The sequence below is a fragment of the Apis cerana genome, linkage group LG10, assembly GCF_029169275.1.
Source record: "Apis cerana isolate GH-2021 linkage group LG10, AcerK_1.0, whole genome shotgun sequence".
In the NCBI taxonomy this organism is placed as follows: Eukaryota; Metazoa; Arthropoda; class Insecta; order Hymenoptera; family Apidae; genus Apis; species Apis cerana.
In genome coordinates this window covers 9,371,042-9,396,366 of record NC_083861.1, presented here as the reverse complement: position 1 = coordinate 9,396,366, position 25,325 = coordinate 9,371,042, and the positions used below count along the sequence as shown (strand labels likewise).

The 25,325-nt window shown below is 49.4% G+C and overlaps 1 protein-coding gene and 1 long non-coding RNA gene across 21 annotated transcripts in view; one reads left to right on the top strand and one right to left on the bottom strand.

Moving 5' to 3' along the window:
- LOC107999499 (four and a half LIM domains protein 2) overlaps positions 1-25,325 on the bottom strand; it is a 67,413-nt gene that overhangs the window by 27,686 nt on the left and 14,402 nt on the right. For 11 of the 19 annotated variants that reach the window (XM_062080156.1, XM_062080162.1, XM_062080165.1 and 8 more), the window contains one exon: positions 16,673-16,758. In XM_062080156.1, coding sequence (XP_061936140.1) covers positions 16,673-16,758 — 86 coding nt within the window. Of the gene's footprint in view, positions 1-1,847; positions 1,996-4,595; positions 14,105-16,672; positions 16,759-19,495; positions 21,995-25,325 lie in introns of those variants that run through there. The other 8 variants (XM_062080148.1, XM_062080150.1, XM_062080147.1 and 5 more) reach the window with 7 other exon arrangements.
- Positions 13,411-19,109, top strand: LOC107999502 (uncharacterized). 2 transcript variants are annotated; one of them, XR_009831361.1, is made up of 2 exons: positions 13,411-13,991; positions 14,103-15,916. It is a non-coding gene; the product is annotated as an uncharacterized LOC107999502 (long non-coding RNA). The 2 variants fall into 2 exon arrangements; XR_009831362.1 differs by having other exon boundaries at positions 13,448-13,590; positions 14,103-19,109.

Here is a 25,325-nt window from a genome sequence, read left to right as displayed (position 1 = left end):
GCACAAATACACACATATATATATATACGCGTGACTCGAAGATAATCCACCAGAGATAACGGACATGAAATAGATAGAGATAGAGAGAGAAAGTCACTTTTCGCTCAGAACGATTCTCTCGATAGAGACCGACCCACTCGCGTTCCAACGAAAACGAATATAGGAATCTGCATCTGACATTAATCCTACGCTAGCGAAAGCTCGGAAAAGCGCGTGACTCGAGCTCTCGACGCACGATTCCGTTCCAGTTTTCTCTGGGAGAGAATCGGGTTGGTTGGATGAATCGATTATAATCCTGCACAGGAGGATGAGGAAGACGCGCGGTGTTTCTAATAAAGCGTCGATATGAATTCGATCGCGGCCCGCCCATTTTCCGCCACGGACGCGTATAAATAACGCGTCAGACGGAGCGGGCAACCGACGTACGTGTACGCGCCGTACGTGGACCACGTACGGATCGGGGTTGACGTAAGCGAGAAGGAAGGAGCTAGCACGGACGTTTCGGAATGGCGTTAATGGGCCTCGATACGATCGAAAGCGTACGATGACGACGCGTATACCTTTCCTCCCCCGTTTTGTGAAACGGTTTTACCTGGAATCCGGCTATTCCGTCGCAGGAATGAATCATCGTATGGTCGCGCATGAGTGCGGGGGAAGAGGGGGGAAGGACAAGGGTCGGTTGAGTTAGTCTCAGTCATCGAAACGCGAAACTTGGTTTGCCGAGAGTTATTTAACGAATAAGACGCGAAAGTTCTCGTTCTCTTTTTCTTTCTTCCTTCTGCGAGATTCCACTCGCAGTTGCAAAAATTTTCGTATCGAATATCGTCCTTCGGTTCGTCGTATCGGTTCGAAGAGAATACAACGAAAGGAAAAATCGTGAAAAACTATCGTCCGCCTCGAGGGGAGGGATAAAACCGATAAAAAAAATTGCTATATAAGCGATAACAAGTTTATCTCATTCCCAACGCAATAGATTACCGCGATACGGATCGTCATACGATCCTCGGTGCGCGAAATTCCTTCAACCGTACAACCGTAAGCATAGATGCACGCTTCTCGCGTATCCAACGAGAGTATCTAGAAACGAGCGATACGAAAGCAACAGGCATGAAAACATTGGCCGAGCGTAGTGGACAGGTGTCACATACGTGTGACGAGCCGTGTATGCACCGTGCATACGAGAAGAGAATTCCCCGATGTTTCGCCGTGTTTCCCGTTCGGTAAGCCGAACGAATTTATCGAGATGAGACGCCCGCCGGCCTAATGGCTATTAATTAGACAAATGTTCGCTATATTAAGCGACGCCGATGCCGCTGAAATAGCCCTACCCGTCTCGGGATAACGCGCATTTTCGCCTTGTTTCGTCTATCGCCTCTCGTCGCGGACGATCTCTCCCTCTTCGCGCCGTCCTTTTCGACCGCTCTCCATCGCTTTCGTCTCGACGAAAGTAAAAAAATCGGCCCGGGGGGAGGAGAGATCGAGCACCGCGACAGAAAAGAAAGCAGCCAATCCCGTTCCGTCCATTTCTCCGATTGATTGCGATCGTGTATTCCACGCGTCGTGAAGATGCCAATTGGACCATCGACCGCGCGTCGAAGAAAAAACGTATATATACAACTTGCGTGTACACAGGACGAAAAGATCCAACGTGTCATTCGCTCGAACTTGTGCACCACTTGCGATTATTCTCCGCTGAACTCTGGGGAAAACTGTGGGCGAGGAGTAGCAAAAACTGTGACATCACCAATTTCGGAGAGAAAGATTTCCTCCTTTCGGCCGAGGATAGAGAGAGAGAGAGAGAGAGAGAGAATAGGGATCACTGCGATAAAACAGAGGAGATACGATACCGGCGCGGGATAGGCGGTCGCGGTGGCGGGAGATTCGAAAATCGGACGGGACGGCGCGTGCCACGTAACAGAGTGCATTCGCAGAAGGAGCGTACTTCAAACTGGCGCCATGAGATTCGACGAGGACGTAGGTAGGTGTGTACCTATAGTTAATACCGGGTGGCCTGTGAAACGGTGCGGCCTCGGTGGCGCAGGCGCGGATCGCCCTCGGATATCGTCGAAAGCTCGCACGGAGCAAGCTCCCACCTTGTCGTGGATTGCAACCGGGCACGAGTGGAATTAGATTACGCGATTCACCGCGGCGTTGTCGCTCCTCTTTGCTCTCTCTCTCTCTCTCTCTCTCTCTTGAATCTTCGATTCTCGAGGATCGATCCTTCCGAAGAAAACGTAAGAGTCGACGAAACGATTCCTTCAAAGAAAAATCTCTTTGGATTCAAATTGTGCGAATTGGCGAAGAGATTTATACACGACGAAGTAACATCGAGGCTCTAATTTATATACACGCCGTCGCGATTAACGGATGTGAAAATAGGTAATTCGTTAGACGACTCGGATGCTGCTCGAATTGGCGACACGGTTAAGGTAACGAACGATCGGCAAATGTCTCGTTTCGATTAACTCGGTAAAAGGTGGTGTAAGACGACGCTTTGGCATTTCGTCGTCGCGTTATGGATCGTTAACGCGTTTGTCGGGCGCGAAGTCAGCGTTTTCGATTACACCGATGTTGGCGCGTTTCGCGTTCGGAACGATGCGATTGGAAAACGGTTGGAAACGGTTCGAAAAATATTGAACCGCCGCTGTCGTTTTCCTCGAACGTGCGCAATAAGGTGGTTTGGAATCGTTTCACTCGAATGCAGTCGCGGGAGAAAGGAATATCGCGCTGTTTCTCGCGAGAATCTTTCCTCTCTGCTCTGACTTTAATTATTATTATCATTATTACTCACGCGGCATAATTTCTCCGCGATGCGGAAGAGAAATCACTTTTGCCTTTTTGCGAAGATCCTAATCGTAAAAGAAGTCTAAACTGAGAAATCGTTTCTTAGTCGGTGAAAGGATATTTAAAGCTGAACTATTTCTTTTTCTTCTTTTTCTCTCCTGTTTCCTTATCGTCCTTATAGTCCATGCGGATCAAATTGCGCAACGTGAATTAACAGAGAAGATCGCATCGAGATTCCAAGAGATCGGAAGTGGAAAGTAATCCACTTTTGAACGGATAAATTTGAAACAGATTTTGCGTCTTGATTCCGTCAAATACGCGAGGCGAACGTGAACGAGAATTCATGCCACATTTCCCGCGTAAACTGGAGGAACTCTGTCGTGGCCTTCTATTTCCTTTTTCCCCCGAGCTTACGTAAGAGGAAAGCCGCTAATAGAGCGGGATTTTAGGAATTGAACGTAATTGCAAATCGGACAAACGTCTTTTGCTTCCTTCCCATTGATTATTTCGCTTATTAAATATAACTTGAAGCTCGTCGAGAATGATTGGCGGAATTTACATTTGGAGGAAGAGAAAAGATCGATCGGATAATCCGATGGAGGAAGTCGTAAACCGGAAACAAGGAACAGCCTGCCCGGAATAAGACTGGTAACGGATCACCTTGGCAATGAGTCCGCTGATTTATTCTTGTACGGACGTTGAGTGAGATTTATTCGACGTACTCATATATTTTGGCTGGCCACAAATTTCTAGGACGCTCGCCATGAATAACTAACGTTGAACCAGTCTGTAACAATAAACGATCACTTGCCGTTTCGATCGCGACATCCTGATATTGCGCAGGCCGGCTCCGATTATTCCTCGATTATTGCTCGAGCAAAGGAAAAGAAGTTTTCCAATCGTGAAGAATCGAAAAGTTTCGTGCGTCATCCTTTCATCTCGCGATCTGTCTTCGCGGAAGAATGAAAATCTGTGTCGTCATCGACGCGCCCAATTAATGCCTTGATGAGCGAGACAGGGTGTACGTCATTGGTCGATGACATTGGGACAGATAGGATTTCGTAAATTTTCTCCGAACAATTCGAATTACGCAAGCTATTCTCGCTAATCAGGAATTCGAGGAAATATACACGGGTTGAAGTATACGTGGAACGTGCATGAATAATTACGTGCACACGTAGTTGCAAGATTTTGCGTCAACCGGTGGATCGAAAAGGCAAAGGTTTCGTTGCGAATATTGTAATTTTGAATATTGCCGTTGAATATAAATTTAAACGGAAATTGCTAAATTACGTCTCATCTGTTTTCGCCGAAGCGTAAATTGCCTGGCCAAAATTAAGCGACATTGACGGACCGAATCGCGCGAATCATGCTCACGAGCGTCGTCTTGATTTAGATTCATAAGAGGGGAAATAAATTTCCTCCAAATTCGAGCTATATCTCGAGGTCATCGATCATTCGGCTCGCTCGGTTCGAAGAGTGGGAAAAATTTCCACCGTAGCTAGACAGAGGAGAGGAAAAAAGAAAAAAGGAAAGGAGAAAAAAGCTGACACGAAACATCGCGTGTCATCCCAATTATTCGACGTATTCGTTTCGTTTCGTCCTCGTCGTTTCGAATCTATCGTTGGTCTCGAGTCCATTGTCCAACGTTCGAAGCTGTTCAAGTTCTTCCTCCGGAAACCAACTAATTCGTATCCGACGAATTTGTAAGGTTTCGCTCTACTATCTACGTATCGTTACTCCCCTGCCCAACGATTCAAACTAAATCTTTACGTAATCTAAACAGATGATGATTATCACGTGTGCCTTACGGTTGACAAACGTCACTGTTGCAGGATCGATCGTGGGTGGAGTTGTCGTTGGCACGTTCCTCTTCGTGAATATCCAGCTGCGCGCCTGGCAGCGGCGTTAGACCGCCCAGGCTCAAAGAGAACGTCCTCCTCACTCCCCGTCTCCTCATCGCGAAATTTCGTTCCCGCGAGGGGAATCGAGGGGTTTTCTTCCTCATCTCGGTCAGCTCCTTCACGGACAATCCGTCGTCCCAAACCATCCTCTCCGGCCACTCGCGTACGCGCGGCTATATCGATCTCGGCCAACTCGACTCGAAGGTGAAATCGTTCCGGCCGTTGCTAATAAAGCGGCTCCCCCTCCCGCGGTCCTCGGTGTTTAATGGAAGGCTTATCGTTGGAAAACAAACGCGGTCCGTACTCCCGTACGAACTCGAGATAAGAGGAACGATTCGCGGAGCGATGGGTCTCGGGGAACGAAAGCGGGTGGAAGCGGCTCGACCTTCGCCGGCGACAACACTGAAACCGAACACGAGCGAATGAGGCCAATAGTCGGCTGAACGGGCGAGCGTCTCGTTGGATTCCCCCTGTCCGACAAATCGAATTAACTTAATGCGGTTACGGAATCTACTACGGTCGGCCAGCCTTCCTCGAGCCGTCGTCTCGCTCGCGACGCGATGATCTGCGCGACGCACGTGATGCCTATTCGCCGTGGAACGGAATCGACGAAACGCGCCCGAATTCAACCGCTTTTTCCCTCCTCCGATCGATTTTTCTTCCTCCTCGCTCGCCTCTGAGTAAGCTAATTAGTAAGCGCGCGAATTCGAACGAGGCAGCTTTTTGAGAAAAGAATTTCTCGTTATGTTGCGGTGGAAACGATCGATCGGAAAGCAGGTCGCGCGTCGCGATCCGCGCGCGACTTTCGACTGGCTGAGCTGGCTGGTCGTCCTCCAGCAGCGCGGCGTTTCGCTCGGAGAGAACAGAAGCCGCGGCGGCCGACCTTCGCTCGTCGCATTGCATTACGCGCACCGTTGTTCCGAATCGTACGGTGGTTCGTGTCATCGCTACCTGTCGCCCCGAGATAAACGACATCTGCCTTCTCCCATCTATCGACCGACCATAGCGATATCATCCGTCCCATTCTCGTATTCTTCACGCTCGAGTTACGTGCGTCGCTCCTTTTCGGATTCTTTCGCCTCTCGAGTCGAGTCTAATTCGTAGCCCGGCTCGCGTGCTCGTTGGATGCGTCACGCGGATCGTCGAGTGCCGCGATCGCGAGCGGTTCGAAAGCGGTTCTGATCGAAACTTGGAAGCCGCGGCGCGTAGAGAGCGGGCTGAAACGGCCGCTGGATCGAACGAACAGAGAACCTCAGCCGACGTTGAGTCGGACTTTGACTCTGCCGCCTAGCTGCCGTCTGGCAGCTGCAATCGCCTCGGCCTCGCCTCTAATCGCCTCCCTCCTTATTTCCTAAGTTCAAAGATCTTATCGCCCCTGGTTATTTACCGCGATCGCTGGAAAAACGCCGAGTATCTTTTTCCTTTTTCTCCTTTTCAACCTTATCTCGAAATAACGAAGCAACGACTCGGATGGGTAACGAATCGAAAAACTCTGGAAGGGATTCGCTTTGGAAAACGAACGAGACACTTTGGCGCGAGCACGTGAGACGCGTACAACGTGGCGCGTTCGACAGGGTACCGAGACCACGACTGAGGCTACGAGCATCGAGTGTGGTGTCCTCGTCGATAAGGATTATCAACGTGTAACCTCGTTATCTCCGGCTTCGGTGAAGCGTTGCCGTCCCTTGAAGCGTAGCGTGCTTTGAAAGGACGTTTAACGCGCATTTGCATACAATCGGATTCTCGAAAGCGCTTTATCCTTGGCTTATCGTTATAATATTCTGCTGCGAGTAGGAACAATTTTTCCGATTCTCGCCTATTCTATGGCTTTCCGTATTCATCCCATTTTCTTTAATCGAAATTACTCAATCTCCAACGTGTCTGTTCAGATTAATAGAAAAAAGAATCGGAAGAATTTTTTAAACGCGACGAAGGCGATATCAAATCGGAAAAAAAAATCGTTATCTCGATGGATCTAATATTATCGACGAGCTCGGTTAATCAGTTGACGGGTTGGTGTTTAATCGGTAAGTCACGTTTCACGCGCCCTAAGTAGAGAGAACGATACACGTCGGGTTTCTCAGATGCGAGGAATCCTTACAGCCTAAGACTTCTAATTGAATTATCGAGCTTCGCGACAAGGTGGTACAAGAATTTCCGTGCGAAAGTCGTTTCTCTTTCTCCCGTTTCGAGAGGGAGAGAGGGAGGGAGGGCCGGTGGAAATCGAGGAGGCGGGTGTAAAAGGATCGGGACGTCGAAAAGACGTCGACTGTCACAATAGCCGCGATATGTTTATTTGTCGTAACCGCAAAGAAACTTACTCCATTACGGAGATGGCCGACTGCCAGCGGGATTTACAAGTCGGAACGTGACACAACGCAAACATGTTCCATGTTCCGTCTCAACCGAGCCTTCGACCACTTTCGACCAGCCTTCGCTCACCATTTCGCTTTCGTAAACTTAATTCCGCCGCGGATTGAACCGTCGCGGGTCTACGTGACGTCACCTCCCCTTATATCTCGTACATTTCAATATCCAATTTTCCAAGATCCATCGATCCATGGGAACCAGGGCTCTTTCTCCCCCTCCAACGATTCGAGAGCAAATTCGTCCATCCGAATTTTTTCGTATTCCGTTGCGAAATTCCATCGATCATCGACTCACCGATTTCCGTGGCAAACGGCCTCCTCTTTTCCAAGAATTCGAGCGGTATAACTCGAGCTCTCCCACTTGGCGCCCATCGTTGTCTCGCTCGTGTATGCGTGTACACGCACACACGCACGCACGCACACACGTCGACGTCGCACGTGCTCGCCACGTGGAAACGCGACACCGATTCTCCAACGATTGAACTACCGCGCGAGAGGGAAAACTCGGAGGACAAGTTGTCTCGAGAAGAGGAGAGAACGAGAAAGAGGGTTTCGAGGCCTCGCGAATCGAACAAATTTGACACACGCACTCTCTCTCTCTCTCTCTCTCTGTGTGTGTGCGCTCTTGTCGGTTTTCAAGCCTGTTCTCGAGCCGCGCGACTTTATCGCCGGGTTATTTGTCCCGATAGCGCGAACAACCGGTCGATCATACTCTAAATTTAGCGCGCGATCGGTGGAGCGAGCGAGCGAGCGAGACGACCACGGCTCGAGAGAAACGGACGATATTACGCGCGCGCTGCTCACGCACCGAGGAACGCACGTCCGGCAGGGAAGGCAGGGATATACGCACTGTTCGCTAACCGCTGGTAACCCGTTAACGCGCGGATTGAAATCGTCCAGCTTCCTCTCCGTCTCCCCGCTCGCGCGCTGTCAATGCCAGCTGATCGTGGCTGGAGAAGAGCTCGTGGCTCGGTTTTACGCGCTTCCTCGGTGATTTATCGCTGCCCCGGGATATAATGGCCCCGTTGATCGCTTCCTCCGGAGCCGGGACGCCTCCGCTTTCAGAAAAGGCTTCTCGAAAGTCGAGGGGTCCCCCCTTTCGCTTTCAGCCCGAGCGTGATATCGCATCGAGCCTCCCCGCTTTCCTCTTCCTTCCGTCGAAAAAGTATCTCCCTGCTTCCTTTTTCTTTTGTTTTTTTTTCTTTTTTTATTCTTTTTCGTTTCGAGAAGAAAAACGTTGCAAGATCCGTTCCATCCGAGCAGAAACGGAGAGACGGCTTTCGTTTTCTTTTTTCTTTTTTTTTTTCCACGTTTACGTATGTACGTCGTGGAATTCGCTTCGGTTCGGAGATACGGACGAGGAGGAGGGGGATTCGAGAAAATACGCGGCTGACGAAAACAATCCGCCGATTGACGATTGTGTCGCAATCGGTATGTTAGAAAATATTATCGGCGAGTGAATGAACGCCTACGTGCGCGCGGCACGTCCCCGGCTATCTTTCAATTTATTTTAATCGGAATAATTTATCAGCGTCTACCGATGCTGTTACTTAACGCGCGCCTTCTTCTGTCGCGATGCCAGCGTTAATGAAAATCGTCCACGGCCCCTACGCTTTCCACACCAAATTCCAATTCAAAAGAAAAAAAAAAAAAAGATACGTCACGAAACATTCCACGTATCTCGCTCCCCACGTTCCTCCCTCTTACATTTTCACCAGGGATCGCACTTTGTGCCACCAGTATGTAATCCGCTTATCAAAATCACCGACGCAGACATCAAACATCGTCGAGTTCGTTGTACTCGAGTGAGTTGGAAAGAAAGAGGGAAAAAAAGAAAAGGAAAAGCGAAATCTTCTTCTCCGACGCGCAAAGGTTTCGCGAAGAGAGACACACACGCGCGCGCAGAAAAGCCGTGTAAACGAGGAGAACACGGCACGCTTTCGCCAGGAATTCCAACCCCTCGCGTGCTTTCCTCACCCACGCGCCGCATTCCCGTGCGACGACCACGACCACGACACGCGGCCGAGTACAGCCGCGATCCACGGCTCCGATATGATCGCGCCGCGCGAGTGTAACGCTCTTTTATTCGCCCGCGATAACGATCGAGATGTAAACGTTACGCGTTTAAACATCTTACGAGACGTGCGTGTCGCGTTATAAGCGTATATAACGGTATTGAAAAGAGAAGAGGAAAGACGTCGCGTTGCATGTCTCGTTGCGCCGGAGTTGTACGCCAAGATTTTGGGTCTGTCTGGTTTCGAGATACGCGAACGAGCACGGAATCGTCCGTTTGCTGGGGATGCTCGATGACGTCGTTTCGTTCGTACGCGCGATTCACAGGGGAGTAAAGTTTTATTACAATTATTGCAAGCATGATCGATCAATTTGATTGATTGCGTCGGTTTTAATTTTTTTCGTATCGATAAAAAGATTTCTTTCGAGTCACTGGTAAGTAATGTAAACGCACGTGAATCCGACACTTGGGACGTAGTTCATCAAAATGCGTAATTTCCTTCCTTACGATAAGATAATTGATAAAAGTATGCATTAGAGTTGTAAATATTGTTCGAAGATGTATTTATTAAACATTCTTGATATCGAATCGGATTGGCGAGAAAATTCCGAAATCGCAGTTTTACGAGGAGGAAAGATTATCGGTTCAGAGAGTAAGTGAGAAGGTGTAAGATTTTTGAAAAAATTGGCGAGGATAGATCCCTCAGAAACGGGTCCCTAACGAAGGAAACGACGGCGTATAACATTTTGGTGACAGGTTAATGATCATCGCCGTTCTTGTTTGCATTTGATACACGGCCGCCCGATCGATCTTCGGAATTTAGTAGTTTGTTTTAGGCAACCGAAGATAGTCCAGTGAATTATCGAAGTGTTTACCAGCGCTGGAGTTATTGCCGGTTTATAGTGGATAAATTTCCCGCTACTTTACAGACGGTTAAGCCAAATAAATAGCAGGGGCCGCGTGCCGTGACCGATGGTGACTCGCTTATATCGAATATTAAATATAGAGCTTTGACACACATAGAATGTCGCGTGATCGTTTCGTATCCCGCCATTCACGCGCCTTTCCCCCCCTCGTTCCGACAAATAAATATCCGTGAACGTGACGCGCGGCCGCGTGTAACGCTTTTTTACTGGCTTCTGGCAAAATCGAAGCCAACTTCTGCCAACAGCCTAGCTTCGTGATTCACCTCGCTTCGTTTCAACTCGGATACCCGTGTCGGGAATGACGTGGAAAAATTCGGGCGAGGAACAAATTCGTCGTCGGTTTCTTTCGAAAGATCCTTGAAAAAAAAAAAGAAAGAAAGAAAGAAAGGAAAGAAAAAACAAAAAGGTTGTCGTTGCGATTTGTTTGCCCATTGGCTTATAACCGTTCCGCTAAGCGATATTCGGGAGACGTTGTAAAAAAAAGAGAAGAAAAAAAAAAGGTTACGTTAGGGCGACCGTGATATTTGCCAGAAATGTCATTGGCTACCCTTTCCATGGGTACACTAGAATCACACACGGCATATACGAACGCTTTCTAACGAGCTGTTTCCACTGTTGACAGAGATCTTTTACAATTCCCTGAAAAAGTTCACGTTTCTTAAAACACGAACCGAACGAGCGTAATAACTATTTTTTATCCGTGATAAAACGACAGCTTTTTCAAATTTATGTCACGTACTCGAGATTTCATCGATTAGTGGAAAAACAAGCGACGGAAAACATCTGTCCGTAGTGCACACGGATAACGAGAAAAACTATGACGTTGGAGCGTTTTCCAATGCAATAACCGATAGGAAAACGTTTCGTGAGACTAGATCGGATATAAATCAATTCGGGCATCGAAATCACCACGCGATTTCGATCTTTAGCCATTCGTCGAGTCGTCTGTGCAACAACGTCGTCCATCATTTAGGGCGGATTTGGTCTCCCCCGTGAAATCGTACAATCGTGCGGAAAATTGGATAGGGGAGTGGATAGAATTGTTTCCAACGAGACAGGATAGAAACGAGACGAAACTCTTCCCCAAAGAGTTCGCGGACTGATTCGTGGAAACGTTGGTAAACGCGTAAATTAATCGCGGTTGGACGGATGTAACGAACGATATAAGCCGCAAGGACGATTCAATAAACGGCGCCGGAAAAGTTGGACGCGTCCTGGGCCGCAGTTGCAACTCCAGCAACTTAGAGCGATGATGTCAGATGATGTTATGCGCGTTAAAGATGCTTTTTGGCCGGAAAACGTTTCGAGCGTTTCCGTGGTTCGAATCAAAAGCCCGTGGATCGTGGACGACACGCTTAGACCAGTGACTAAGAAAGTCGAAGTATAAAGGTGATCTCACTGCGCAGCACGCGTGGGTGACCGACATCTTGTCGGACTCACACGTGACCGAGCACCTGCCACGTGTCATCGCGCATAATAATCCGTGCAATTATTGGCCGATCGTTCAACGAGACGTACGTAACACGTACGATGTGCAATCGGCGAGCGTGAAATCGAAGGATTCCTCAAGGTGACGTAGAGAGAGAGAGAGAGAGAAGATCGGTGGAATAGCCAAGGCGAGGGACGTCCGAGGAAACGGAGCGGTCCTTTCCTTGGATTCCCCCGTAAGGGGAACGGCTCGATCGGCGCCGATCTCTCGCCGGGCCTCGAAGATAGCGATGATCAAAGCAAAAATGCTGACACGCACGAAAGACGCGCCAACTTCAAAGCCGCGTCTACGTATGCGCGCGTACACAAAGCAAACATTTATTCTCGAATCGACGAAATATAACCGTCGCTCGCCATTTTCTCCAAACTTAATCGTCCGAAGAATAATAGAAGCTTTTCCTCCTTGGTCGATTCTTTCGAGGGTGTCGTCCTGGTTTTTCATCCCGGTGAGAAGAGTCGGAGAGGAGCGAGATGGTCAGCCGCGAGATTGTTGGTTGGAAAAGGGCAGGGACGGTGGCGGCATTGGCCGGACCGAAAATAGGCTTTTATCGTGTTTTCGGAAGCGGGAACAGCCGCGGGAGGTGGGTGCACGTAGGTTGTAAATCACCGTTTAGAGCGTTTAAAAACGCGATAGGTGGGCCGATTTAAAATAGACGCTCGAGCGCGAGAGGCACCCGCGCCGGCCAGCTCGATACCCGAGTCTTAAATCTCGCGAAACGAGAAAGAGAACGGGCGTCGATACGACCCGCTTGAATTTTCGTTATCCGATATTTCATCGAGTGCAAACGGGGAACGGGATTGCGCCAATTCCGCGCGCGATCTCGCGGCACACGTTGCTAAACGACTCTCTTTTTTCCTTTCTTTCTTTCTTTCTTTCTTTCTTTCTTTCTTTCTCCCTCCATTCGATGTTTCGACATTCCCCGCCCATCAACCGCTTGTCTTCGCGATATTTTTCCGTTGGCCGACAAACCGCCAACTTTTTTACGCGGGGAGATGGTCGTCAAAGTTCGTGAGAGGAATGCCTCTGCGGGCACCGGGCGACGGTTGACACGGGGAATTTTAATCGTTCACCAGTGTTTTCCACTCGAAATAAACTAGACCTGCATAACTAACCGGTGAGTAGTGGCCCGCGGATTTCTTCACGTTTCTCCCTCCGTGTCGAAATAATTCGAAATATTACGAAACAATAAAAATAGACGGGATTTTACGAAACTATGCCGTACGCAAAATCGCGGAATAGAACGAAGGTCTGTGGTCGACCTTAGGCAAGCGGCAATTGTTAAAAACGAGGTTTTTCGTTTTTCAAAAATTACGATATTACTCAGACGGTCCGGTGCCAGAAACGAATAGCGCGAAGCTATTACATATTTTGAAATATGTCTAAAATTAAGAATCGAAAGCGGACTCGGAAAGTTGCGGGGCGGGAGACGAAGGAGCGAAGGTATAATAAAAGATCGCGGACGAACATTTGCCGGGGCGCGATACGAAAGAAACATGGCGTTAATCGTACGCGACCGAGTTAACGCGAATGATAAACGCGTTTCGTACGGTGATATACGCGAACCTGCCGCGAGACAAACGTTCATCGTCTGCATTTTGTTTAATCTCTTCCTTCCGCGACTCCCCTCCCCGCGGCACGTGCAATTTTAATGAATCATCGAGCACCGACTGTACGACGTCGCGCTTGATATTTTTCACTAGGATACATAACGAAGGATAAATTGCGTTTACGAGGGGTAGATGGATCGTTCTCGAAAGAGAAAGATTGGACCGAGCTCTCGCGTCTCGGTGAAATTTTCGGACGCGGAGCAACAGGTGTTCGACCAGAATCGATCGAAAAGACCGCTCCACTCGAAAATCTAGTCCACCGATCCGAGTTATAAAACCCGTCGTCTAACCACGATCCTTTTTTACCCTTCACTCAGGTGGAAATGCTACCGATCCCAAGGCATCGTCCAGGCAAACGTCGATACCACAACGGATCCTTCCGAAACGAAATTGCACGGGAATATTCCGTCGGGGATCACCACTGGCAATCGCACACGCGCGCACTTCTCCTCGCCGTCCAATAAATCCACGATTCCAACAACGAAGCAACGCAACAGGTACGCGCACCGATCTCCCGGATCTCGACCAGCTTGGAATCGTCCCACGCGCCGCACTACTACGCCGAACGAGTTACGCAACAGGCGATAGGCGACGTCACCGGTGCTCGATCCAAGCCGAAACTGGAAGAGGACGCTCCAGTTGGCCGGGCGAGCGTCGACTCGCCGACTGGGCGACGTCGGAACGAATCCACGACGTGGACGGTCAAAAGGCGAGACGAACTCGTGCGACGATGCTCGCCGGCCCTACACTGCCGCATATCGTCCGAGCACGTGTACGCGCGGCGTGTCGTGCGAGTTGGCAGAAAGAGGCGAGACCCGATGCAAGCGAGCTAGCACGCTCCCTCGCCGATGACTCACGGCTCCTTGTGCGCGAGGACGCACACGCGGATCACAACGCCGTAAAACACCAATTCCTTCCGAACGTTCCATTACTTGCGATTCGAGTTTGCAACAGTCGCAAAATTGTCGAACAGAAGAGCCGCGTATAATTTGCTAAATTGATTTTCCAGATGCGGCGCCGGATTTCGGTTCGACGATCGGCAAACGAAAATAGCGAGGAGGAAAGAAGAGCGGGTGGAACGAAGCCTTGATCTTTGAGGAAGCAGCCTCGGAACGAATTAACGCGATCCATCATCGCGCCTCTGGAATCTATGCTGATCCTCCACGTTCCACGACTCGACGGCTTATGGTTCGCACCCACGCTTCCTCGAGCCACCCAGCAGTCCCCGTGCGAGCCCTGATGAACGCGCCGGATCTAGGGTATGCAAGGTCTGGTCTAGGTCTAATCGGGCGTGCGGTTGAGCGTATATCGTTAACCCAGCTCGGCTGGAAACAACTCGTCTGTTTGTAAAATAGCCGATCCGCAAGTACGGCCACGTGTTTCCGCCGTGTGTTATGGATCGTTTCGTGCGCGATACGCTCGTAAAGCGGGCGTAATTTAACGAGCAGGCCGCCTCGGCTTATCGTCTCGGGAAATGCGACCGCGGAAATGTAGCTCGTCAACGACAACGAGCACCGGAATTCCCCTAATTCAGACAGCTTTCCGCTCGCCCGTTTCTCGTTACAAACGCGAGTGATAAACCTATAAATACGTGGAGCACGTGCTCCACGCGTTCCACGATGGATGGGAGCAGCGAGGGGAGGGGGGAGGAGAGAGGTTGAGATTCGATAAACAGCAGCGCGTGCTGGATCGACTCGCGTACGCCGTTGTTAAATCAGTCGAGCAAGTATTTCGCATCGAGTGTTCAGCGCGCTCTCGTAAATCGATAAAAAGTTAAACGTTCGTTGGATAGAGGCGACGCCTATGCGGTCTCGTTTGGAGAACGACGCGGTCGAAAATACGCGTGTCCGCGTTCGCTCTCATTGCGTAAATTATCGACGTGCACAGGCGTAGGCTGCGTAGAGGATAAGTAAACGCGATTTTCAATGGATTTTTGATGGACGAAATTCGATCGATACAGGACAGAAATCGAGTTGGATGAATGGAATCAAGAATCGAGATAAAGATGGCGCGTCCCGTTCGACGCGTAAATCCGTCGTTTCCAAGATATAAAAAATAACAATAAAGACGACCTCACCATCCGAACGAAACTTTCGTCACGTTTTATTGAATTTAAGCGAAAGTACGACAACGGCGAATTCCTCTCTTCGTTGTTTCGTAAGTTTACAAGCGTTGATCTGTGACACCATCAATGCCGCGCCTTCAACCAGACAATTAATAAATCACATAGCACGCGACGAAAGTAAAAGTTGGAAGTTCGATGGAAGAATTACGAAGGTCCCTGGATCGATAATGTCGCGCGTTTGTTCGCCTTCGGGAATCTCGTTGATAAGACGGGTGGAAAAAGTATCTGAAAAGGATCTCGTCATCGATCGGAGAGAGAGAAATGGAGAAATCCATCGGCAATTAATTATCTAAATTTACCGGGCGAGCCTCTTCGTACGCACATGTCAACGATTTATTTTTGAAACGAGCTATGACCCGGCTCCGAAATAATTGTAACGGTATTCCTAGGAATAACACGTTCGCCTTGTTTTTCCAAGCTAACAAGCTTAATTCGTTGGGAAAGGAGAAACGACGCCCACGCGTTTTTCGCCTGTCCTAGGAAAAGCAACGTTTTCTAAAACGAAAAACGGGCGGTTGGGATTCCGTAAAATTTCACCCAGGTGCCCGCGAGTTCCCAAGGGAATTATCGACGGGAGGGAACGAAATAACGAAGGATAATAAGATAAATAAGGTAATTTCGAACCGTTATGCACGGATTCGAATGGCCAGAGTAACTGTACGAATCCCATTTCACTGGTTATAAATGCAACAGAGCACGACGCTCTGCCCCACACTCCTTCCCCTCTCTACGAGCCAACGCCACGTTGGAAGGAGAATCGAGACTCTCCTCCGCTTCCCCGGCCAATTAATTCGTTTATTACCGCATTGCTGCTCCGTAAATCACCTCCCAAGGATAATTACCTCACCGGTAATTTCACCGCTGTTCAGTTACGCTCGGGATAATGGATACGTTGCGAATCATTCTTGCACATCGATCGATCTTGCACGCCGCTTCTTTGTCCCGTTTCATCGCCTTTCCCCCTCCCTCTCTCCTTTCGAGCCGAAACTTTCGATTCGACTCGCGCCTCTCGCGCTCTTCTCTCGAGATTCAAATTTCTCCATCTCGATCGATAACTCGGATCCGGTATAATATCCTGTCCTTCTTCCGGCTGATATAACGGAATAATTATCATAATAATTCGCAACGGGTATCCCCGATTAGAGAAACGCGGATAGAATCGATTTAAACGGAGGCGAGAGATTGGAAGATCGATCATTGGAGCGGATCGCGGACGAGTGTCAACGTAAGACGTGGGAAAAGCGAAGAAGTGTTTGAAGTGTGTCAACCAAGAAAGACCGAGTCGAGTCGAGGAAGATCGATTTGTTAAGTGCCATTCACCAGTTTTTGCGGAAGCTCGTTTCCTTTTTTTTCTTTTTTTCTTGTTCTTATCTCCGCGGAAACGGAAATGAATTAACACGATTAACCGCGTATGAACCGAGATTAAGAAGAAATTTTGATCTATTGTTTCTTACCTCCACGTGTGCGGTGAGAATCCCGAACACGAATCCCCGCATTGCAAACAAGGTTGGCCCTCCTCGACGTCCGTGATCAGGACACCCTGCGATCAAACAAATCAAAAATTCCGTTCAATTGCTCGCCGAGATATTTCCAAAAAAGAAAAAAAAAATCATCGCGAATCCGATGAGGATAAGTGGATAGGAATGACCATTCCCGCGATCGAATCCCGTGTTAATTGCAAAACGGTGAAAGGTTTGGATCATGTTTGCAAATGTCAATCGCCCGGGGCATCGTCGCTCGATCGAGACGAGACGCTCGTCTTTCGTCTAACGAAGATGCGCGCCTCGTCCTCCCTCGACCGTGAAATATAAAATTAAAAAAAAAGAAACAAAGGGAAGGAAAGAAAAAGTGGAAGACAAAGACAAAGGATGTAGAGGAGAGTAAAGGAAAAATACGTCATTCCATCGCGCGATCGTGACTCGCTCATAATTACGTGCGAAGCGGGACAAGGCCGAATCGAAGCGAGTCTTCGCCTTCCAATTGGGAGAAGTTTTTTTTCTTTTTTTTTTAATTGCTCGGCCATGGATCCCGGCCGACCATTCCATTCCAAAACCAACCATTCAACCCGAAATCAAATCATTCCCCCGCGAATCGGCCAAGCTTTCCTTTTAAGAGATTTCAATCTCCCACACGTTCACGGTTTAAAGAGCCACTCGGTGACATTTGGGACGCGCCGAGGACTGCTTCCAAACGCGTCGTCCCGGCCGTTTACGAAGAGGAGATAAAGGGAAGAAGCGAGGATGGAAAGCTCGAGGCGCGTTGGATGCGTTCAAGAACCTTTCCGGCCGGCATATATGGTCGGCCCGCCCACGTGAAACGGGTCGCGGGTACTTGGCATCGCCAAATATCGAGTAGACGAGGAAAATGTGTAAGCCGATGTGTCTCTAGCTGTCTATATATAGGAATCTTGAATAATGATAGCCGAGCCGAACGAGCGAACCATTGCCTAATTAACATATTTTTCGTCCTGACTCACGAGTGAAAGGACCCGCTATCCACTTTTTCTCTCTCCCTTTTTCTTTTCCTTTTTCTCCCCTCCACCAATCTCTCCACCATGTGGAAGTCTCTCGCTAGTACCTTCCCATGTTCCATTTACTGAACCTTGCCGGATAACTTGATTTTAATTCCAGTTTCAGTTTTTTCCTTTCTTCCTTCCTTCCGACGATCCAAATCGCCTCGATTTTTGCAAAATCGCCTCGCAAAAAGGCGATCGTCGTAGCTCCGCTTTTAGAGAAATCGAACTCGAGGAGTATGGAAAACACGATTTCCTATCACCGCGTAAATTCCTACGTATATATATATACACGTAATCGCCACTTGGTCTCGAGCATATCTTATGTCGTTGACTCCTCGACCGTTTATAGCTCGGTTAACAGCATCGTACGCTTATAGTCTGGTCCGATCGTCGCGATTATATCGACTTCCATCGTTAACGACGATGATCGACGATCATCGATTATACTTCGACAAAGGCCTGGCCAGTTTTTTCTTTTAACTCCGCGTACACGAGTAAAGATGTGATCCGTACGGCTGCGTGCATGTCCTACACGCAACGCGACCATTTCATTTGTGGGCGGTTTGCTGACATTTCCATGACGCGTTGGCCAATACACGGTTGAATTACGTAAGGAACATTGAAAACTTGCGTTAAACCGGCTGAATAACAGACCGTCAACCCTCGAGAGAGAGAGAGAGAGAGAAAGAGAGCGTCGAGAGATGGATAACTCGCGAGCGTGCGAAAAAAATCGAACCGGTGTAATTTTCGCTCGGCGTAAATGGCCAACTTTGAACTCGCAAAAGGGAAACGACGATCGCTCGTGAAAGTTGGCGTCCGCGGTTCGAGAAATGAACCGAATAAACCGAGCAAGGTGAGTGGATCGATCAAAGGATTGGTAGTAAAGCGTCGAGAGTTAAAAAAAAAAAAAAAAGAAACCGATTCGGATGGCGGATGCTTTCACACCCCGACTCGGCGGCCAAGTCGGCGAGATCTCCGCGCTTTCCATCGCGTTATTTAACTATAGAGCGTAGCACCGGCTATACTCTATAATTATCGTCTAAGAAATGAAGAGATGTTCGCAAACAGCGTCAATTGGACTTGGAACGAATCGCAATTGGGGTTGGATTGGAATCAAAGAATTTCACTGATTCATTTAGAAATTCAATTAAAACTTTCTATATTTATATTTCTATATATATATATGTATATGTATAAGTATATATATATATATATACATATCTGATAATTCCATAGAGATAATTGATCTCATAATCATTGCTTTCACTTAATTCATACAAGCTCGTTAAGTCCGTTCGATGCTCGACGAACTCTCGTGTAATATATAAGATATAATAAAAGCGTGCGCACAATATGAATAAAGAAAGTAACAACGAGTTTACGTATTCATTTGTAAGTTAAAACGGCATTGAGAGAAATCTCGATACAGAATGGCAATTGACGATCGATCGATGGCGAGCGTGTAACGCGTAACGCCAAGAAAACGGCTCGCAGCGATCCACCAACACAACCGACACTTATAGCATCCCGTCGCCAAATCAGAGGAAAGATCGAACATTTCCCCCGAGCCATCCCTCGTACGTGTATTTACAACTAACGTGCACCACTCCGCGACTCTTTCTTTCTTTCTTTCTTTCTTTCTTTCTTTCCTTTTACGAGAGAGTATCTCTTTTCATCTTCTCCATCGATTTATGAATATCGCTTCCCGCTTCTGAACCATAAAGGATCGATCGAATGCAATTGACTCATGAAAATGCCATACCCCTTCGCGATAATTCCAGACTCTTCTCGAAGGTGTGGAAACGCCTCTTCCAGGTATAAACCCGCCGTCTCCTCCTCGCGAACCTCCGCGCCGATCGTCGCCCTCCTCGTCCTCCTCGCTGTCCTCTTCGCCCTCCTCCCGATTCTCGCAGCACCTCCGTCTTCCCGCGTACGCGTCCTGCGCAGGACGACGACGACGTCTCCTCTCGACACCCGTCTCCGGGCTCGATCTGATCCTGATGATCGTCGCCCCGTTCCTCCCTTCGTGGGTCGACGACGCGTATCTGCTCGCATCGCCGTCTCTCGGAGGATGCTCTCCGTTTTTCCCCAACGCGTACGCCCGATTTTCCTCGGATTTCCTCGCGCCTCGAGCCTTCGAGTCCTCCGACTCGTTCGATCCCTCCTCCAGGCACGAACGATGAATCCTATCTCGAGCTTCTTGGATCTCGAATTCCGGGGATGGATCTCGATCGATCTCCGAACGCCCCTCCGGATTCGCCCGGTATCTGCTGTTCTCTCGGATGTAGTTGGCGGCGAAAATCCGGTTGCTCTCGTGCCATGCCTTCGAATCGAATTCCTCCCCGCCCTCCCGTTTCGGCGGTGTCAACGGTCTCGAATGCCTGTCCGATCTTTTATCGCTATCGCCCTCTTCCCGATTCTTGCTCCTCGAGGAGCAACCTCGCCTCCTCGACCAGCCTCTCCTCTCCGAATCGTTGGAAGGGCTCGCCCTTGCCTCGGAGTCGTCCCCCTCGCTCTGAAAAGAGACACCGCCGAACTCGACGTACCGGCCATTAGGGGAGCGCCTCCTTCTCGCCTCGTTGTCTCGGCCGGCTGACGATCTTGGATCCGCCTCGTCGTTGTGATCCCTGTACGAAATCCCGCCAAATTCTACGCTCTTCAAGGAATTCTTACGCCCCGCGTGCTCCTTGTCGAAGCTCACTCTCGAGCCGGCGTCCGCCTCGCGATCCTTGCACGAGTGTACCCTGGTCGAATCGGCGTCCTGTTGCTTGAAAGCGATTCGACCAACACCTGTATCGGAGCTGTGCCCTTTGAACGAGCGCTTCCTCTCCTCCTCGTCGTCTCGATTCTTGAACAAAATTCTCCCGTAATCCGAATCCGATTCCTTCCAGGAATTCTTCCTCCCTCCTCCCTCGTAGCCTTGCTCCTTGGACGAAACGCGGTGCTCCGAGTATTTCCTCTCCTGGCTTTTGAACGAACTCTTTCCCGAGCACGGCTCGTTCTCGCGATCCTTGCTGGATTCCCTGTTCTCCCGAGAGTGGTGAGAGTTCCTTCTCGAGTCGCAACACTTGTTGAACGAACTCTTCCTCGTTACCTGTTCCTTGAACGAGTTCCTCCTCCCCGGATCGACGCCCGATTCCTTGGACGAGACCCGCTTGGACGGATCCACGTCTCTGCTTCTGCCAGCCTCCGCGACGCCTCTCTCGTACCTCTGTATCCTCACCTCGAAATCGTCCGGGTTACCGTCGTATATGTAACTTCGCCTCCTTAAATTATTCTCCCTCCTCCGTGGAACGTCGTCTTCGAACGCCGTCTCCTTCGAACGCCTCTTTTCCGCAAGCGAGTCGTTGAATTTTTCCATCCTTCGATCCACGGAACCACTTCTCCCGACCTCCTCTCGCTCGTATTTCTCCGCCCCTCCTAACTTAGATCCTCTGGGTCCGCGCTCCTCCGCCGGATCGTCTTTCTGGATCCTGCCCCTATCGCGATCGTTAATATCCGTGACACGATCTGTACGAAGTTCACCTCGACCTCCGCCTCTCGACCCGTACCCCTCCCTCTCGGTCGAACCGATCGAATTCCACTCCCTTGGACGTAACTTGGACTTATCCTCCTCCCTCGACTTGAACCGCTCGATCATCGTCCTGATCCTTCGATCCTCGCCCGATCTTCCGTCGACGACGCTCAAATTCTCCATCTCTTTCGAAAGTTCACGATCGCCTCTCTCGTCGCCTCTCCCCGCCCGACCCGATTTCGAAATTTTCCAACCGTCCGAGCCTTCCCACCTCTCCTTTTTCCTCAACCTGTACGAACCAACTTGCTCCAACCGATCGACTCCCGATCCCGTCTTCTCCTCGTCGACGTCGGCAACGTCCACGCGATCATCTTGCGCCCTCGACCGGCCGTTCGTCAATCGTTCCGTTTGCCTCCTCGATCTCGAACTCTCGTCCTGCACAATGTCCTTGATATCCCACGCGCCAAAGTGTTCCTTGCTCTTTTTGTACAGCTCGTCCGCGTTCACGTCCCCGTGTTCCCTGTAGTCTCGCCCGTTCTTGCTCGCCTCGTCCCTCTCCTCGTCCCTCCCAGTCATCCCAAAATGGTAACGATTCCCCTGGCCGCCCTTGTGACCGCTGTTCAACGGCCGATCCTCCCGATCCCCGTCGTGGAAACGATCCTTGGCGCGCGACGGAGTCACCTTCGATCTTTCTTCCCTCATCGAGGAACGGTCACGAACACGAGACGTCATCGTCGTCTCGACACGCACCGTCGATCGATCGATCGGTCGTCACGTTGGAAAAACTTTTTTACTCTTCTTCTTCTTCTTCTTCTTCTTCTTCGCCTTCCACCTTCCGCTACGCCGACGATCGTCCGTATGATGATTTGATCTGTCGCGTATCTCACGTCGAATCGTAGCACGTTTGACCCGTCCGGCGAAGAGATGGAGAAGGAGCACAGCTCGATCACATGTCAACCAATGTATCCGATCCGTGGTTCGTCCGGTTGCAACTACCGAACTGCCAACGATTCGGCAGCGGGGAGCGACATCGTCGAGGAACTCGGTTGGGACGAGGATCTCGGTCGTCCCACCGCCACGAAAACGACGACGAACGGGAGAAAATCGCGCGTCGCGGTCTCGCTGTGTCTCATCGATCCTACGATAAAGTCGTATCCGCGGGATCGACGAATCGGTGTCGCGGTCGAAACAGAGAGAGAGAGAGAGAGAGAGAGAGAGAGAGAGAGAGGAGAGGAGAGGAGAGAAAGGAGAAGAGAGAGAGAGAGAGAGAGAGAGAGAGAGAAGAAGAGAGGGACAGGAGAGCTCTTCTCTCGGCCACCTCGTAACCGCAACAGAAGTATCTTTGGATCTCTTTCGGTGGCTTCTTTTCGCGAGACGAAGAAGCCGGCTTCGGGCGAACGAGCGGAGCGGCAGACGACCCTGAAAGTCGTCTGTGGACTTTCACGAACGCGAGCACTTTGCCGGTCGGAGTCACCACGAGAGTGTGCACCACGGAGGAGAGCGTGTTGCTCCTCTCTCCCCCTCCCTCCATCACCTTCTGTCCACCACCTTCTCCTCCCCCTCTCCTCGCACACACAGTCGCTCCTCTCCCCCGTCCACTTCCACGCCGCTTACCTTCCTCTCCTTTCGCACACCCGGTCGCCTCCTTCGGCTGTCCTCCGCGTCCTGCGGTCCTCCTCGAGGCGAGGCGAGGCGGACCACTCGATTCTCCCGTTAATCCACCTCCTCCTCCTCCTCCTCCACCTCGACACGACCACGTGAGCTCGACCTCGCTCGAGTTCACCGGGATTCTGGGACTCTCGATCGCCACCCAGAATTTCAGATTCTACGTTCTCATAATGCGTTAATTTCGTTCGTTTTCTCAAGGGGCCTTCATTCTATCAAACGTCTAGATTATCCTTATTATCCAGATAAACGTTTCGACGCATTCTTGTTAAATCGATCTTAGGGATTTGTCAGGATTTCTCGATCAAAATGGACAGGTTTTTCAATTGTTGCGTATGTCCGATTCGATCCTTGAATGAAGAGGAGGAGGATTCGATCGACTAGGATTTCGGATCGTTATTTTCTTTTCTTTTTTGTTTTCAATTTTACTCTGTTACAAGTCTACCCTCATATATCGGCTCCTCATCACCAGAAGGTAGTATTCCATCGGATTGTCGATTCCACTAGTTGCATCCGTCACGCGTTACGATAAGAAATTATAGCGTAACGACGGGTATAACAATGTACGTATTTAGCCGCGCTACGATTATCCTCTACCCATCGGATAGCAAACCGACTCTCATCTCGTTCGTTCGTGTCTAATTACAGTGATTTGGTGGAGAAGATCGATGCTTCTAATCGGCTCGTTTCCCCCTCATCGGATCGCCTCTCTTCGGTTTTCGACCGAAGAAATCCAGCAAAAAATCGGTCACCGATCTTCGACAGTTCCTAATGACAGCGCGTCATGGCTTTAACAAGACCTCGGGGATGGCTGGGGAAAAGACAAGCGCCACCACAAGCGTTTGATACGTAGGAAGAACCGTAGGAGAGAGAGAAACGGGAAAAGCTATCCTTTTCTCTTATCTATTCTTTCTTTTTCTTTTTAAGTACGACGAAATCCTGCCAATGAAACTTGTCCTCGACGGAGGCAACTCGCGAAACGAGTTATTTATATATATATACATATATATAAATGGACTTGAGTCATCGAGAGAGGAGAAAAATGTGACGAATCATCGAAATAAGAGGAGAAGGAAATGGATCCCAGGAAAAAAAGGGGTAGAAAAGTAGTCATAGCCTTCCTTGGAAATTCTTTCGACTCGCTTTTGTCATCCATTGGTCGGAGCCGAACGAGGAGCCTGGTCGATGATTCACGACACAGAACCGTTGAAAAAACGACAAAGAAAGTCTCTTGAGCCGAGATCGTTACGAAAAGAAGGCAACGAATCGGACGGAAATCCTCATCGAGACGTCTCACGAAACGTTCGGTCACACGATAAAATCGTCGATGCGCGTCTAATAAGTTCTTGGACGCCGCGTCCCGAGGGTGTGGAATCGGGGTTTATCGCGAATCGCGGGGCCGATGGACACGTTGTTTCGTTGCAACGCATCGAGAGAGAGAGAGAGAGAGCCCGAGGGACTCTCGTTTCGTGCTCCCTCGAGCGAAAAATATGTCGATCCTTGCTTAATGAGACAGGATAATTCCATTTAAACGAGGCAACCGTCTTGTTAAGTCCAAGACAATGGCAGGCGGCCATTGGAGGAAGGGGTGAGATATCGTGGTATGGGTGTACCTCCAACGATTACCGTTCTCGCGTTATAATTTACAACGGAGCACGGATTTATTATACGCGTGGGTGGCGAGGTTCCGTTGTAAATTGACACGGACGGATAATTTTCGACCGGGTTTTAATCCGTCCACGGCTGCTCCAAAAGCTTTCGTGTATCTTGTTAATCGCGTATCGACTCCCTCCCTAAGCGGGCCCTAAGATTGCGAAACAATCTTGGCGAACAATCGGCCGTGGCTCGCGTATTCCACCCGTATTTCCTCTTGTTTGGGATATGACTTACGAGAATGGCACGCTGGTATCTCAGACAGTTTAGAAATTGTGGAGGAATGCTCCACAAAGGGTATAATAACTATAGATTTTAATAATAGAACTTTGATACGAAACGATTAAAATTGATTTCAGTTTTATTCTGGAATTTATTCTGGACAATAGTTGCTCCGAACGGATGGTTTAAAAAAAATTTCTTCGAGCCTTCCTTCGAGGGGAATAGGTGATCCAACAGAAGGCATTCTGCTTTCTTTTTATCCCGTCGAAGAAATCGTAAACATTTGAGAAAGTCACGTGTCGCACAAAGTTAATTCGCTTATAATCGATCGTCGTGAAAACCGTTTGCGAAAAAATTATGGATTGAAACGCTCGCGGTGATAAAACGCGCATCGATTTCCACGAATTATTTCGTTCTTATTGCGGGGAGTTAAAGGTAAAAGCGCGTAGCATGAGAAAAAAAAAGGAAAAAATTATCGAATGTATTAAAAAAGGAAGAAGCGCATCGAAGTTGGTTATTTAAACTAAAACTTGCGATC